Genomic DNA, 15,299 nt, shown 5'->3' with positions numbered 1-15,299 from the left:
TTTCTCCAGTCCTGGAACTTTAGGGTGGGGCCCACTTTTCTACATGCTGCCTTCAATTCAAATCAAATAATATTGCATCAGCGGATCACAACCTAATCAACACAACGAGTGCCACCCCAGCATGCTTCACTTCAGACTGTGATCAGAGACGTCAGGTGTGGAATGACAACCCTTCAGCTTCATCACTCAGGTGAGACCTTTCTTTTCATAGTATTCTCTAATTCCATTCCAGGTGTTCTACTCCCCAATAAAGTCCCCTAACCTAGATATAGTCCAGGTCCCCTGCGATAGAGCATAGGTTCACCTCTGCCTATAAACTAGGGAGCAAATATATACCTGAAAGCAGACATACACAAGAGCATGCAGGGAATACCCCCAACACTTCGTCTGCACTATTGCAGTCTTTAGGTCCGTGATTGTTCACCAATTTGTTTGGTTTTATGTTAACTCTCTTATCAGCCTCCAGGTTCGGAATGCTGACCAGACTTCCCTGGACAGAGGACCCCATTAATGTGTACTGGAGTGCCAGTTCCTCAGAGCCCTACCCTACTAGGGAAGATAAAGACAGACTGGGAGTATGGATCAACCAGTCAACGCCCATGTTCAGCGGGGAAGCAATTACAGAAGCCAGACCTTCCACCCTCTGCAACCCACAATGACCCTGGATCCATACTCCCAGAGAGATAGAGAATGGGAAGGCTATCAGGGGAGGCAGTGGGATCTGGAGATCGGGTTATAGGAATTGTGCAGAATTGTACCCCTCTCATTCTATGGTTTTGTTAATGTCGCCTTTCTTAAGTAAAAAAAAAAAAAGAAACAAAAATAAATCAATAAATACATAAGCATTTTGAAAAGCATAATGTCAAAAAGAAAACAGAACAACTTTTCTATCTTGGAAACATTGTGATGACAAAGTAGTTTTTGTAGTTTTTTGTGAAGCAAACAACTAAATAAGAATCTAAGGAAAGATGATTATTCTCAGAAGAAAGCAGATTTTTATTATAAATCATAGTCAATACATTCACCTACAATAGGTTATAAGTAATCACTTTCTAATATATTAAAGAAGTAATGACAGTTCATCATGGGTAAACTCAGCATTAATTTTCAGTGACATTATAATAGTCAAGCAATTGCTTCTCCTTTGTTTCCTAGTGTGTAAGCGTTTTCTCCAGTTCTTGGTCACATTTGTGGACAATGTTCTTTGCATTCTTTATGAAATCATCAGTGACAGAAGAGGGCTTTTAAATTTGGCTCTGGTTGCTACCATGACTCCCTCCCAACATCTCTGAGAAGATGACCTCACCCATGTGTCCTAGACCCTCACATCTCCAGAGCTCTGGTCTAGTGGGGAAAGAGAGACAGGCCTGGGGGTATCTATCAAACTGTCAATGCCCATGTTCATCATAGAAGCAGTTACAGAAGCCACAATGCCTACCTTTGCTCCCCATCAACAGCCTACATCCACACTCCCAGTGGAGGAGAAGTGACAGGATGAAGATAAGAGGGCTCCAACATCCAGCTCTGTCAGGCCCCAGAGAGAGAGAAGCGAAAGGAGTGGGACATGTGGAAGCAGTTATGATGCCATGAGTAGCCTAGAGGGGAAGGGAGAATTGAATCAGTAAAAGAAAGGGTCAGTATGTATACATGTGGACAGATAATTGTAGAGAAGATGGTTGGCCTCCACCAACAATGCAATAAACAAATATGAAATAAACAAACAAACCAAACTGTGGATGTGTTGCTCAAGCTACTAAAGTCACATGAGTCAGGACGGGCAGGTAAAGTAGCTCACTAGGACAGTGGGCCTGCTCACTAGGAGTGGGCACTGGCCACTTCTAACAGCGAGGAAAGCACTGGGCTTTGTTATGTTTCTTCTGCCTCTTGCCTGAAAGAGGAATGGCCACTCCATAGCCCTTGACTCCCCCTATAAACTCATGGTCCTCATGCTCCCCTGTGTGCCCTCCCCCAGGTGTGCTATTTCAAGAAACACCTGCTGAACCTCCAGGGCAGCCTGTGGAGCCTGGTCCAGGGGGGTGGGCTGTGCTTGCACTGGAGAGGCAATGGGATGAACGTTATGAAAATTGCCTCAGAACATGCCATCAAGTCTGCTGTCCTAAAAGAGATGGAGGCACTCCCTGCTCCTTAAAGCCCTTCCTCAAACTGAGGACAGCACCTCTGCGCCTCCCCTCATGGCCAGTGAGGTCATAATTCGTGTCTATGAACTTGAGACCCTGGGCCCATTATCTGTGGACTGCTCCCCACACGATGGTTATTTGAGTTGCGCACTTGCTAGTGGTGCAGTTCAGCTGCACGGAGCTTCAGCAAGTATGAGCAACCAAGCTGACAAAGCGCCCCAGCCCTGCTCTCCGCTTCAAGCCATAGTGAGTACATTCAAGGCTTTGGCCAGCAAGGCCACATTGCCCCCTCCAACAACCTCATTCTGGAAGCAGAGCTGGGCGAGAGTCTATGGTTCTGTGTTTGCACAGACAGTATCGTCTGCCACTGAGCCTGGGCAGCACCACACCCAACAGGTGAGTTTAGGGGACCCTGGCTCTCATAGAGATGAAACACACTTGAGAGGTACAGGAAATTCTGCCCTCCTCATGCCAGGCTGAGCTGGCACCCCATGTTTGCCAGCAGGGGCTCTGGGAGGGGGTGAGGGGCTGAGAATGGCCAGGGGCTGGTGTCTACCCACAGGTGCTGGACACAGGGGAGCAGGTCATGGTCCCTGTGGAGGTCCTGGAAGCACAGAACCGGGGGGCACTCTGGCAGTTCCTGCTGTGTGGATCCATGGCCATGTCCCCTGTGTCTCACACGGGGACAGCACCGCTGGACAGGGCCAAGGTCTTCATGCAGGTGGGGGCATGGAGGAGCTGGGGACACAGCCTGGGAGGCAGGGGTAGGGTAGAAATCAGGGGGCTCAGAGGGAGTTGGAAGTGGCCAAGGGGATCAGAGAGGAGTCAGGGTTGAGGGAAGAGTGGAGAAAGGGGCCCAGGGGCAGCTGGGAGGGGGCTCAGCTGGGAGCCAAGCAGATGCAGTCCTGAGATTCCAGGTGCATGCCTAACAGCATGGGATCATGCTTTCTCCCTCTGCATCATCTGAGGACATGCAACACAGCCATTGTTGAAAGGGGCTGGGTGGTGGCTAGCTTTGTGCCCTGGAATGGCCTGGTACAGGGGCCAAGGCTCCTCATGCAGCCCTGTGTCCCCTCCCCCAGGTGTACTCCTCCAAGAAACACCTGCTGAACCTCCAGGGCGGCCTGCGGAGCCTGGTCCAGGAGGGTGGGCTGCGCTCACTCTGGAGGGGCAACGGGATAAATGTCATCAAAATCGCCCCAGAATATGCAGTGAAATTTTCTGTGTTTGAGAAGGTGCGGGGACCCTATGCTCCCCCAGCCCCACCCTCCACACTCCCTCCTTGCCCTGCCCAGATTTCACACCCTTTCCTGGACCCACAGTTTCCCTGGGGTGGGGTGGAGGCAGGCCTCTCTCTGCCTCCCCTGGAGACACTGCTGGCACAGAGGTGGGGGCTGCCCAGTGTTTCTCTCCAGTGTGTATCCTTCCTGCCCCAGGTGAAGGACTCCCTTTGTGTGGAGCCCACGGCTCCCTCCATGGAGGAGCACCTTCTGGCCAGCTCCCTGGCTGTGGCCACCTCACAGTCGCTCATCAACCCCTTGGAGGTGAGCACTGGGGACCTGGCCACACATTCCTGCCCTCACACAGTTGCCTCCTCTGTAAACTGCTAGGACCCTGGCAACAGCCATGACAAATATAGTCCTTGAGAGATAGGTTTGTGTCCGTGTGTCCGTGTGTGTGTCTGTGTGTGTGTCTGTGTGTGTGTGTGTGACACTATCATGATCTGACAAATATTTTTATATCCATGAAAATTCCAAAGATTGAGAGCCAGTAGGAACTGAAGCCCAGCAATGACTGATATGACAGCCTACTCTCGCGTTGTCCATTTGGGGGTTTTCCACAAACCTTTGGAGAGAAATTTGAGTAGACAGTAACCTAGACTCACAATCACAGTGTCATCAAACCAGCAGGCAGAGCTTGTCAAACCTACAGGTCTTCCGCCCATGTCTTCTGCTTCCCCTTCTCCTCCTGTTCTAGTCAGCCACAGAGAGGGGGAGAGAGACAGAGATGGAGATGCACTTAGGCCCATGCAGTGCCTGGGACCCAGCTGGGACCTCCTTCTGGAGACTCAGAAAACGCTGATTCTCTTTTCTTTCCTCATCCTGCCTCCCTTCTCACTCCCCTTGTTTCCTTCCTTCCTACCTTCCTTCCTTCCCACCTTCCCTCTCTGCTTCACTTCTGCCTTCTCTCCCTTCCTTCCTCCACTTCATCATTCATTCATTTCTGCTTTTCTCTTTCTGCAAGTACATCTCAGTTTTGAATTAGGTGGTGAGAGAGGAAGAACTTGAGTGTTTCCAGCTTGGATATCCAGCTTGAATGCCTGTTTCATCCCCTTTCTGCTGACTCTCCCACCCTACTCAGTCATTTCTCTACTGCACAGCCCTCCCCCCAGCAGCTGGGTGAGAGGATGCAAGGAGGCTCCCTTCTGCTCCCTGTCCAGGTGCTGAAGACCCGGCTCACCCTGGGACAGACCAGCCAGTACACAGGGTTAGGGGACTGTGCCCCCAAGATCTGGAGGCATGAGGCGATCCAGGCCTTCTACCGTGGCTACCTGCCCAACATGATTGGCATAGTTCCCTATGCCATCACTGAGCTGGCGGTGTACGAGGTAGGGGGTAGGTGCCTGCAGGTGGGGCCAGGGCTGCAGGAGGCTGGGCCCTGACAACCTACTTCCTGCCTCTCTGCTCTTCTCTTGCAGCTGATCCAGCGTGTATGGAAGAAGCCAGGCAAGGACACAGAAGAACCTGGGGGCCTGGTCAACCTAACGTCCTTCACCCTCTCCATCACCTGTGGGCAGATTGCTAGCTACCCCTTTACACTCATAAGAACTAGGATGCAGGTCCAAGGTCAGTCTGGCCTCTGGTCAGGCACTGGTTGAACCCTCTCAGAACTAGCTCCATTCCCAAAATTTAATCTCCGAACCTAGCTCCAAGACTCTACTCCTCAACACAAATCCAGACCTTTCCTAGTTCAGACCTGGCTCCAACAGGAACATCCCTTGGTGCTCTGACATATTCTCACAGGGTGCCTGGATTGGAGCCTGGGCTCCTAGAAGGGCCGGTACTCTACCTAGTGAGCAATAACTCTGGTACCAATCCTTTTCCCTCTTAATGGCTTCCATGTGGCTTGGAGCCTGCCCTCCCCACTCCCTCAGCCCAGCTTGCCCACCCTCAAGTCCTCTCTGGCTGAGTCCTGAGCTTCTGTGTCTGCAGAGAGCATCCTGAGCTCAGCCCCCAGCATGAGGGCCATTATATGGAGCATCCTGGCACAGCAGGGTTGGAGGGGTTTCTACAGAGGGCTCAGCACCAGTCTCCTGAAGGTGCTGTCTGCCGGCGGCCTCAGTTATATCACCTGTGAGGCTATGAAGAAAGCCCTGGGCATCTAGGCAGGGAGACTGGGACACATGCCAGGGACACAGGGCAGGACTGTGTCTCACCCACCTCAGCACCTCCAGGGACATAACAAGTAAATCAGTGAAAACACTTAGCATCCTGCTCTCTATCTTCTCTCTCAGTACTGCTTTAGCTCTGTCCCAAATATTTTGATAGGTTGTGTCTTCATTTTCATTAGTTTCCAGGAACATTTGAATTTCCTGTTTGAGTGAGTCTCTGACCCAGTGGTTCTTAAGGAGCATGTTGTTTAGTTTCCTAATTCTATGTCTTTTAATAATTTTCCGTTTGTTGTTAAATGTTAGTTTTACTCCACTGTGGTCTGAGAAGATACTTGGGATGATTTCAATGCTCTTGAATTTATTGATGCTGTCTTTGTGGCCTAACATGTGGTCTATCCTTGAGTATGTGTTATGTGGGTTTGAAAAGAAGGTGTATTCCAGTTTTTTGGGGTGGAGGAGTCTGAAAATGTCCAAGAGGTCTAGTCTGTCGATCTCTTCATTCAATTCTCTTGTATCGTTATTGGTTCTCTGCTTTGTTGATCTGTCTAAGTGTGAGAGTGGGGTATTGAAGTCTCCCACTATTATTGTATTACTATTGATGTATTTTTGAAATTCTTTCAGTAGATGCTTAATGTATTTAGATGGTCCCTCGTTGGGTGCATAGATGTTAATAATTGTTAAGTCTTCTTGGCTGATTGATCCTCTAATCATTATGTAATGTCCTTGCCTATCTTTTATTACTTTATTTAATTTAAAATCTATCGTGTCTGAGATGAGAATGGCTGTTCCTGCCCTTTTTTGTGGACCGTTAGCCTGTATGATAGTTTTCCATCCTTTCACTTTAAGTCTGTGTTTATCTTGTTGTGACAGATGGGATTCTTGCAAGCAGCATATGGTTGGGTTATGTTTTCTGATCCATCCCCCACCCTGTGCCTTTTGATGGGTGAGTTTAAGCCATTGACATTTATTGATATTATGGATTTAATGTATTGTAGTGCCATTGTTCTAAAAAACAATTTGTTTACTCTGATATATTGCAAGTATTATAGTGATGTTCCTGTTTATAAGAGGTCTTTTAGCACCTCTTTCAGGGCCGGCTTGGTGATGGTTGCCTCCTTTAACTGTTGTTTATCTAAGAAGGTTTTGATCCCTCCATCTAGCTTGAATGAAAGTCTAGCAGGATATATTATCCTTGGTTGAAACCCTTTTTCATTCAGGGCTCGATAGATATCTTGCCACTCCCTTCTGGCTTTTAGAGTTTGAGTGGAGAAATCTGCAGATAGTCTTATGGGTTTTCCCTTGTATGTGACTTTTTGTTTCTCTCTTGCAGCCTTTAGGATCCTTTCTTTATCCTTACTTCTTCTCATTGTGACTATGATGTGTCTTGGTGTCTTCAGGTCTGGGTTGATTCTGTTTGGTACTCTCTGGGCCTCTTGAACCTTAATATCCTTTCTATTCAGGTCTGGGAAGTTTTCTTGTATTATTTCCTCTAGAATGTTTGCTTCCCCTTCCTCTCTTTCTTCCTCTGGCAGGCCAATTATACGAATGTTACTTCTTTTGAGATCATCCCATATGTCTCTGTTGTTGTTTTCAGTGTCTCTCAATCTCTTTTTAAGCTCTTTCACCTCTTTCTTAGTTTTCTCTAACTCATCCTCTGTCTGACTAATTCTGTTTTCAGCTTCTGTTAGTCTGCTTTCCCTTGCCTCAGCTTCTTTCTTCATTACAGCTATCTCAGCTTTCAGTTCTCTAATTGCCTCAAGATAATCAGTATTTTCCTTGGGGGTATCAACTGTTGTTTCCCTAATACTGCCATTCCTTTTCTCCAATGTTGTTTTCATTTCTGTGATTAATAAGTTTATTATTGCTTGCATACTTTTCTTATCTATGGTTACTTCTGACTGATTTGTGGTTTCTTCTGGGCTCTTGTCATCATTCATTGGAGTAGCAGTTTTGTTTTTAATCTACCCATTTTTTTATTTATGTGTTTCTCTTTTTTTTATGCTCTGTTGTTCCTCAGTTGTTGTGTCTTGAGTACAAGTAACACTGTACTAAATACCTTTATGACAATTGCACTCACCAACCTCTGAAATTACAGTAGCAACTGAAGTAAGTATTGAAGTAGTTTAATCGTTACCAGTTAGCCAAACAATTTCTCCAGTCCGTGAAAAAATAGTAACCAATCCCAGTGAAGAAAGAGAAAAGAAAGAGAGGATAGCAAGAATAGACAGTTATGCAAATCTACTATCCAGTGTATATTCTAGGGGTACCAAGAGGGGAAAGGGAACTAGAGCAGAGATACACACATAGAGAGTCCACTCTGAGTCAGATTTCTTCCCCAAAGTAATTCACAAATTCAGAAAGGCAGAGAAGAAAGAAGTGTATGACAAGATTTAAAAAAAAAAGAGAGAGAGAGAGAGATAAGAGAGAGAAAAGGGAGAAGATAAGAAGAAGAGTTGTAATTAAAGAGCAGTGTAAGGAACTTCCCGAATATGTATCAGTGAGTTAAAAAAAAAAATACCCTGTTTGGTGGTATGGGGTGTCCTGCTAGTAGCTGGTCCCAGGGACTGCTTATGGGGGGGGAGGGGCGGCGGGAAGGATGTATACTTGAAAATTAAAAGGAAGAAAAAAGAATTTTTTTCCCTACTCTAATACTTAACCCAAATTAAGTTATAATCGCCTCCTTAGTGTCTAAGGACACCTTATTGGCTGGCCTGCTAAAGGCAGAAAATCCTATTGTCTCAGGGGAGTGCTTGCGGAGCTCAGAGGCTAGCAGCTTCCGGGAAACCCCCCCCTCCAGACTTTTTTAAAGGATTTCTCGAAAATGGAAACTAGCTCCAAGTCCTTTGATTCAATGAGAGCTATACTCAAGAAGTCTTTGGATCCGCCCTCAGGGTCACGGTGGACCCTGGAGACTCCCAAGAGAAAGCCCCCGAGCTAAAGTGCTCTCTCCAGTCCTCTGCCCGCCGCGCTCTGCAACCGGAGGAGGAGCCGCCTTCCCAGGCAGAGGACAGTGCCCGGCGCACTCGCCTTGCCCGGCGCCGCCTGGGAAGTCTGGAGCCCCGCTAGTCCGTGTCACCTTTACTCTAATTCTTAACCCAAATTAAATTATAATCACCTCTTTGGTGTCACCGCTTATTGACTGGCCTGCTAAAGGCAGAAAATCCTACCTTTGCCGACGATGCGATCAGAGCACTCGCTGTTAACAGCTTCTCAGTCCGCCATCTTCCCGAGAATCTGTATCTTCTTAATGAGTATTTCAAAATGATCTCACTCTCTAGGAGGCACTAAAACACCAAAGTCCAGGTGGAGGGAGTCACCCATGACATGGTGCCAAGGCTAGAGGCCTGGCCAGGGAACGTTAGGCCCTGACTTCCATATTGCCAGCTCAAGAACACAGTGGTGCTCTCTCCTACACCTTTAAACAATCAAACTCACTTGAATTTAGCAACATAGCTTGTGACAGGTGGAGAGAAAGGGACGCTGTTACACTGCTGGTGGGAATTCCAAGTTGTCCAGCTACTTTGGGAGCTATTGTGGAGAGATCTTACACCAGGAATTATAAAATTTCCATGTGAGCTAGAAAGACCTCACTTGATCATTCACCCCAAAAGAACTCCCACACAGAGTTTTCCAAAGAGACCAATGTGCCCCCATGTTCAGAGCAGCCTGTTCTCCCAGGCCCGCCTGTGGAGTGAGTCTGCGTCCCACCAGAGATGCTGGGCTAAAGAAGCTAGGGCCGATACAGTCCAGTGAAGCTACTCAGAAATTAGAAGAGATGATACTGTGTGCCCTGGGAGAAAACGGATGGAACTGGGTGTGACTGTGCTTAGCAGATAGGCCAAGATGTGAAGGACAACTATGGGATAGTGTCACTCATATATGGAGCCCAGAGAACTGATACACTTGACCTTGTAATCAGGGAACTGTGTGGGTGAAATCTAAAAGCAAGCACAGTGTGTGAGATTTGGGAAAACTTATGTTGATAATCTTTGGGAAGGGGTGAGAACACAGAACTCTGCTGGTGAGATTGCTTTGGAACCATACCCTCTACTTAGAACATCTTGATTCCTAAGTGAAAAAGAAAGAAAGAAAGAAAGATAGAAAGAATTAATGAAAGAAACAAAAAGAAAACAAATTCAGCACATGATGGATCACAGGTCCAGGCCCTGGCCGCATAATCAGCCCGAGCTGAGCCGTGCTCTGGTAAGTACAATATAAGACAAATTGGACTGGGAGGAGCACACTGTGAGCACATGTCGCCCTGCACAAGGACCTAGATTCAAGCCACTTGTCCCTTCTGTAGGGGGGAAGCTTCAGGAGCAGTGAGGCATGGTAGAGGTGTTTCGGTGTCCTCTGTCTGTCTGTCTATTATTCCTGTCTAACAAAAATAAAAAACAGTGTTAAAAACTGCGATAAATGTGACTAAGGGTCGGAGGCACCGGAGTAAGCACTCATGTCATCTTTGCGCCTACCGTACATCTCCTTACCAGGGAGTCTCAGGGTCACCCACAGGTACCCAGGTTCCACTTGATCTAAAAGCCTGTCTCTGTTAGTATTCTTCAAAGGACCGAGGGCTGGGCTCTGGACAGGAGGAGGACAGCTCACCCAGTGGGGCATTTGCTTTACCATTTGTGAAGCCCTGAACAACAACGCAGCAGCATGGAAGGCAGCAGGGGAGCAGTGCTATGGGGTCTCAAAGCCCCTTCACTGGCTTTTTCCTCTAACTCAATGAAGAAAACTGGAGTCCAGGAAACAACAGTTGAGTGGTGGTCTTTATACAATGGGCTTCGACCTCTGCCCCCACAATATTTTCCTGGTTTCTTTTTTCTTTTCACCATAACATTTTTCAGCTCTAGCTGTTACTAGAGTTTGAATCTGAATCATAGGTGACTCAGACATGGCATCACCAATGAGATGCCTCCTACCTCACTAATAGTTTGTAAATAATGGGGGACTTTGTGTCAAGTACTGTGTTTCAGTGTGTGTGTGTGTATGTGTGTGTGTGTGTGTGTATGTGTGTGTGTGTGTGTGTGTGTATTTTTTAGGATTCTTATTGTTATAATTGGTATCTTAGGAATGATCTCCATTTCTCTGATGATAGTAAAAGGATGGCTTAGGTCATAGATGCATTATAAAGAATTGAGACCCAAATGTTACTTAAAAAAACAGACAAAACCCTTAACAAATTGAAGAACTTATGATTTCAAGCTTAGTTATCCTGAGGGTTGAGCACAGACGTGGGGAGCTGATTTCACAGAATTATGTCTCTGTAGTCTTCTTATATTACCAACAATTGTTACTACATTAACAAACTATACACATATTTTGAAAGGACTTTATTTCATAAAGTCATTCTTGTATAAGAGAAATCTTGAACATAAGAAAGTTCCCCAAATTTTCTCTCCATATACAAAATGCTTCCTCTGCTATGAACATAGACATGCATTTTCACAAATGTGAGCATTCTGAAGAGGGTGTGTGTGTGTGTGTGTGTGTGTGTGTGTGTGTGATCACCATGAACTGACACAAGTCCACATATCCATAATGATCCCTGGAGACGGACACAGTCACTAGAAACTGAAGCCCATCACTGACATGAGAGCTCACTCTTTAGGTTTCTGCATACTGGGTGGGTTTCCTCAAATACTGTAGACAGTAAGCTGTGTCACAATGACACTGTCACTTATGTAGAGAGCTAGGCTTTGTCACACCCTAAAAGCCCTCCTCTGCTGTGCTCTGATCCCCCTTCTCCTGCCTCTCCTGACAGCCACTGAGAGCCAAGGAGAGAAAAGCAAACACTCTGGTTCATGCAGTGCTGGGGAGGGCACTCAGGACCTCACACCTGCAAGTCCTGGCCTCCACCTCTGTGCCTCCCCTGCCATCCTACAGCTGGGCAAGAGGATCCCCTGAGCTGCCTCCTCCCAGTCCTTGACCAGGTGCTGAAGACTTAGCTGATACTGAGCCTCACTGGCCAGTACTCTTAGCTGGGAAACTGTCCCTGGAAGATCTGGAAGAGTGAGCCGGCCTGGGCCTTCGAATTCAGGCATCTGCCCATTGTGTTGGGCATTATGCCCTGTGCCCTCTCAGAAATGGCCATCAGGAGACTCGGGGTCCCAGAAGCTGAGGACCTAGGCCATACTGAGGAGATTCAAGGCCTTGGCCAGCAAGGCCATACTGTCCCCTCCAACAACCACATTCTGGTAGCAGAGCTGGGCGAGAGTCTATGGTTCTGCGTTTGCAGAGACAGAATATTCTGCCACTGGGCATGGGCAGCACCCCACCCAACAGGTGAGTTTAGGGGACTCTGGGTCTCACAGAGCTGAAACACACTTCAGAGGTACAGGAAATTCTGCCCTCCTCATGCCATGCTGAGCTGGAACCCCATGTTTCCCAGCAGGGGCTTCTGGGCCGGGGGAGAGGGGCTGAGAATGGCCAGGAGCTGGTGACTACCCACAGGTGCTGGAAACAGGGGAGCAGGTGATGGTCCCTATAGAGGTCCTGGAAGTGCAGAACCAGGGGCCACTCTGGAGGTTCCTGCTGTTTGGAGCCATGGCCGGGACTGTGTCGCAAACAGGGAGAGAACCCATTGAAAGGGGCTGGGTGGTGGCTAGCATTCAGCTCTGCCAGTGGCTTGGTACAGAGACCAAGGCTCCTCATGCAGCCCTGTGTCCCCTCCCCCAGGTGTACTCCACCAAGAAACACCTGCTGAACCTCCAGGGCGGCCTGCGGAGCCTGGTCCAGCAGGGTGGGCTGTGCTCACTCTGGAGGGGCAATGGGATGAATGTTATCCAAATCGCCCCAGAATATGCAGTAAAATTTTGTGTGTTTGAGAAGGTGTGCGGACCCTCTGCTCCGCCAGCCAACCCTCCACACTCCCTCCTTGCCCTGCCCAGATTTCACACCCTTTCCTGGACCCACAGTTTCCCTGGGGTGGGGGGGAAGCAGGCCTCTCTCTGCCTCCCCTGGAGACACTGCTGGCACAGAGGTGGGGGCTGCCCAGTGTTTCTCTCCAGTGTGTATCCTTCCTGCCCCAGGTGAAGGACTCCCTTTGTGTGGAGCCCACGGCTCCCTCCATGGAGGAGCACCTTCTGGCCAGCTCCCTGGCTGTGGCCACCTCACAGTCGCTCATCAACCCCTTGGAGGTGAGCACTGGGGACCTGGCCACACATTCCTTCCCTCACACAGTTGCCTCCTCTGTAATCTGCTAGGACCCTGGCAACAGACATGACAATTATAGTCCTTGAGAGCTAGGTGTGTGTCTGTGAGTGTGTGTGTGTGTGTGTGTGTGTGTGTGTGTGTGTGTGACACTATCATGATCTGACAAATATTTTTATATCCATGAAAATTCCAAAGAGTGAGAGAGCCAGTAGGGACTGAAGCCCAGCAATGACTGATATGACAGCCCACTCTTGGGGTGTCCATTGGAGTTTTCCACAAACCTCTGCAGAGAAATTTGTGTAGACAATAACCTAGACTCACAGTCACAGTGTCATTCAAACCAGCAGGTAGATCTTGTCAAACCTACAGGTCTTCTGCCCATGTCTTCTGCTTCCCCTTCTCCTCCTGTTCTAGTCAGCCACAGAGAGGGGGAGAGAGACAGAGATGGAGATGCACTTAGGCCCATGCAGTGCCTGGGACCCAGCTGGGACCTCCTTCTGGAGACTCAGAAAACGCTGATTCTCTTTTCTTTCCTCATCCTGCCGACCTTCCTACTTCCCTTCTTTCCCACCTTCCTACCTTTATTCATTCCTTTCTTCCCTCTCTGCTTCCCTTGTTCCTTCTCTCCCTTCCTTCATCCATTTCCTCATTCATTCATTTCTGTTTTTCTCTTTTTGCAAGTACATCTCAGTTTTGAAGTAGGTGGTGAAAGAGAAAGAACTGGAGTCTTTCCAGCTTGGATGTCCGGCTTGACTGCTGTTTCATCCCCTTAATGCTGACTCTCCCACCCTACTCATTCGTTTCTCTACTGCACAGCCCTCCCTCCAGTAACTGGGGGAGAGGATGCAAGGAGCCTCCCTTCTGCTCCCTGTCAAGGTGCTGAAGACCCGACTCACCCTGGGACGGACTGGCCAGTACACAGGGCTAGGGGACTGTGCCCACAAGATCTGGAGGCAGGAGAGGACCCAGGCCTTCTACCGTGGCTACCTGCCCAACATGATTGGCATAGTCCCCTATGCTACACCGAGCTGGTGGTGTATGAGGTGGGTGCCTGCAGTTGGTGCCACGGCTGCAGGAGGCTGGGCCCTGACAACCTACTTCCTGCCTCTCTGTTCTTCTCTTGCAACTGGACCAGTGAGTATGGAGGAAGCCAGGCAAGGACACAGAAGAGCCTGGGGGCCTGGTTAACCGAGCATCTTTCAACCTCTCCACCACCTGTGGGCAGATTGCTAGCTACCCCTTTACCCTCATTAGAACTAGGATGCAGGCCCAAGGTCAGTCTGGCCTCTGGTCAGGCACCAGTGAACCCTCTCAGAACTAGCTCCTTTCCCAAAATTCCATCTCCAAACCTAGCACCAGGACTCTCCTCCTCAACACAATTCCAGACCTTTCCTAGTTCAGACCTGGCTCCAACAGGAGTGTCCCTTGGTGCTGTGACATCCATATAGGGTGCCAGGATTGGAGTCTGGGCTCCTAGAAAGGCCAGTACTCTACCTAGTGAGCAATAACTCTGTTTCCAATCCCTGTCCCTCTTAATGGCTTCCATGCGACTTGGAGCCTGCCTTCTTCCTCCCTCACCCCAGCATGCCCACCTTCAAGTCTGCTCTGGCTGAGTCCTGAGCTTGTGTCTCTGCAGACAAAATCCAGGGCTCAGCCACCAGCATGAGGGCGATCATATGGAGCATCCTGGCACAGCAGGGCTGGAGGGGTCTCTAGCAGGGGCTCGGCCCCAGTCTCCTGAAGGTGCTGCCTGTTGGCGGCCTCAGCTATGTCACATACGAAGCCATGAAGAAAGTCTGGGCATCTAGGCAAGGTGGCTGGGTCCCATGTGGTGTGAGGGGTGTCTTCAGAAGAATCCCGGGATAAGAGAGCTGGAGGGGTCTGTCCAAGGTTTCACCCCCAACCTCCTGAAGGTGCTGTCCATGTGAAGACTCAGCATCATCACCTAGGAGTCCATGAAGAAGTCCTGGTTGGAGGCAGGGAGGCTGGGAGGTGGGAGAGATATGGCCTGGACTGGCTCCCTTCACCCAGGGTACAGAGTCAACAAGCCACAATGATAGCTTGTCCACTGGTCACCTGGTCCCAAGACAGTGATTACAGTGGGGAGAGAACACCCAGATTAGCAGGTTCCTGGCCTCCATGACAGTGCACTCTGTCTCTGTCCTGTTCCAAGGTCATGATGATATACAGACATCAAATGATGACTGATCAAGTCATTTCTGGCTTCTGGGGGTTCCACAGGAAGGGTTGGAGTTCCTCCCTTCCCACACTCCCACATCCACTGTCCTTTCAGGGAATTACATGGTTTCTGGATCCAGGAGAGAAGTGATGGTCTTGTATGGAGTTGGAATCCAAGTACTTTGAGCAGAACTCATGTGCTGAGATCCTTGATTTGGACCAAGGAGATTGACTGGGAATCCTGAAAGAAAAAAAAGTGCATCTAGATCCATGGAAACAGAGCAAATCGGGGTGTAGAGATGGCAGTTAGAGGGTAGGAGTTAGGCCTCTCAGCTGGGCGGCACAACTGCAGGCAGTCATCCTAGAGGGGATGGGGTTGATCCCATGATGGGGAGTGAACTGAAGATCAGTGGAGCTCAGCTCTCCTCCTGCTC

General features: G+C 48.9%; 1 protein-coding gene and 1 pseudogene across 1 annotated transcript; both read left to right on the top strand.

Annotated features, from left to right (window-relative positions):
• The first annotated feature begins 2,691 nt into the window (after nucleotides 1-2,691).
• Nucleotides 2,692-5,523, top strand: LOC103122145 (mitochondrial carrier protein SCaMC-3L-like). The gene is made up of 6 exons (XM_060197023.1): nucleotides 2,692-2,859; nucleotides 3,221-3,373; nucleotides 3,575-3,682; nucleotides 4,579-4,746; nucleotides 4,837-4,984; nucleotides 5,351-5,523. The coding sequence occupies exons 1-6, from the start codon at nucleotides 2,725-2,727 to the stop codon at nucleotides 5,521-5,523; spliced, it is 885 nt and encodes a 294-aa protein (XP_060053006.1). The 5' UTR covers nucleotides 2,692-2,724.
• A 6,465-nt stretch (nucleotides 5,524-11,988) lies between these two features.
• Nucleotides 11,989-14,657, top strand: LOC132540254 (mitochondrial carrier protein SCaMC-3L-like; annotated as a pseudogene).
• Nucleotides 14,658-15,299: the final 642 nt, after the last annotated feature.

This window comes from Erinaceus europaeus, chromosome 9 (assembly GCF_950295315.1).
Source record: "Erinaceus europaeus chromosome 9, mEriEur2.1, whole genome shotgun sequence".
Classification (NCBI taxonomy): domain Eukaryota; kingdom Metazoa; phylum Chordata; class Mammalia; order Eulipotyphla; family Erinaceidae; genus Erinaceus; species Erinaceus europaeus.
The sequence above is the reverse complement of the archived record's forward strand: the minus strand, read 5'-3'. Positions and strand labels throughout refer to the sequence as shown.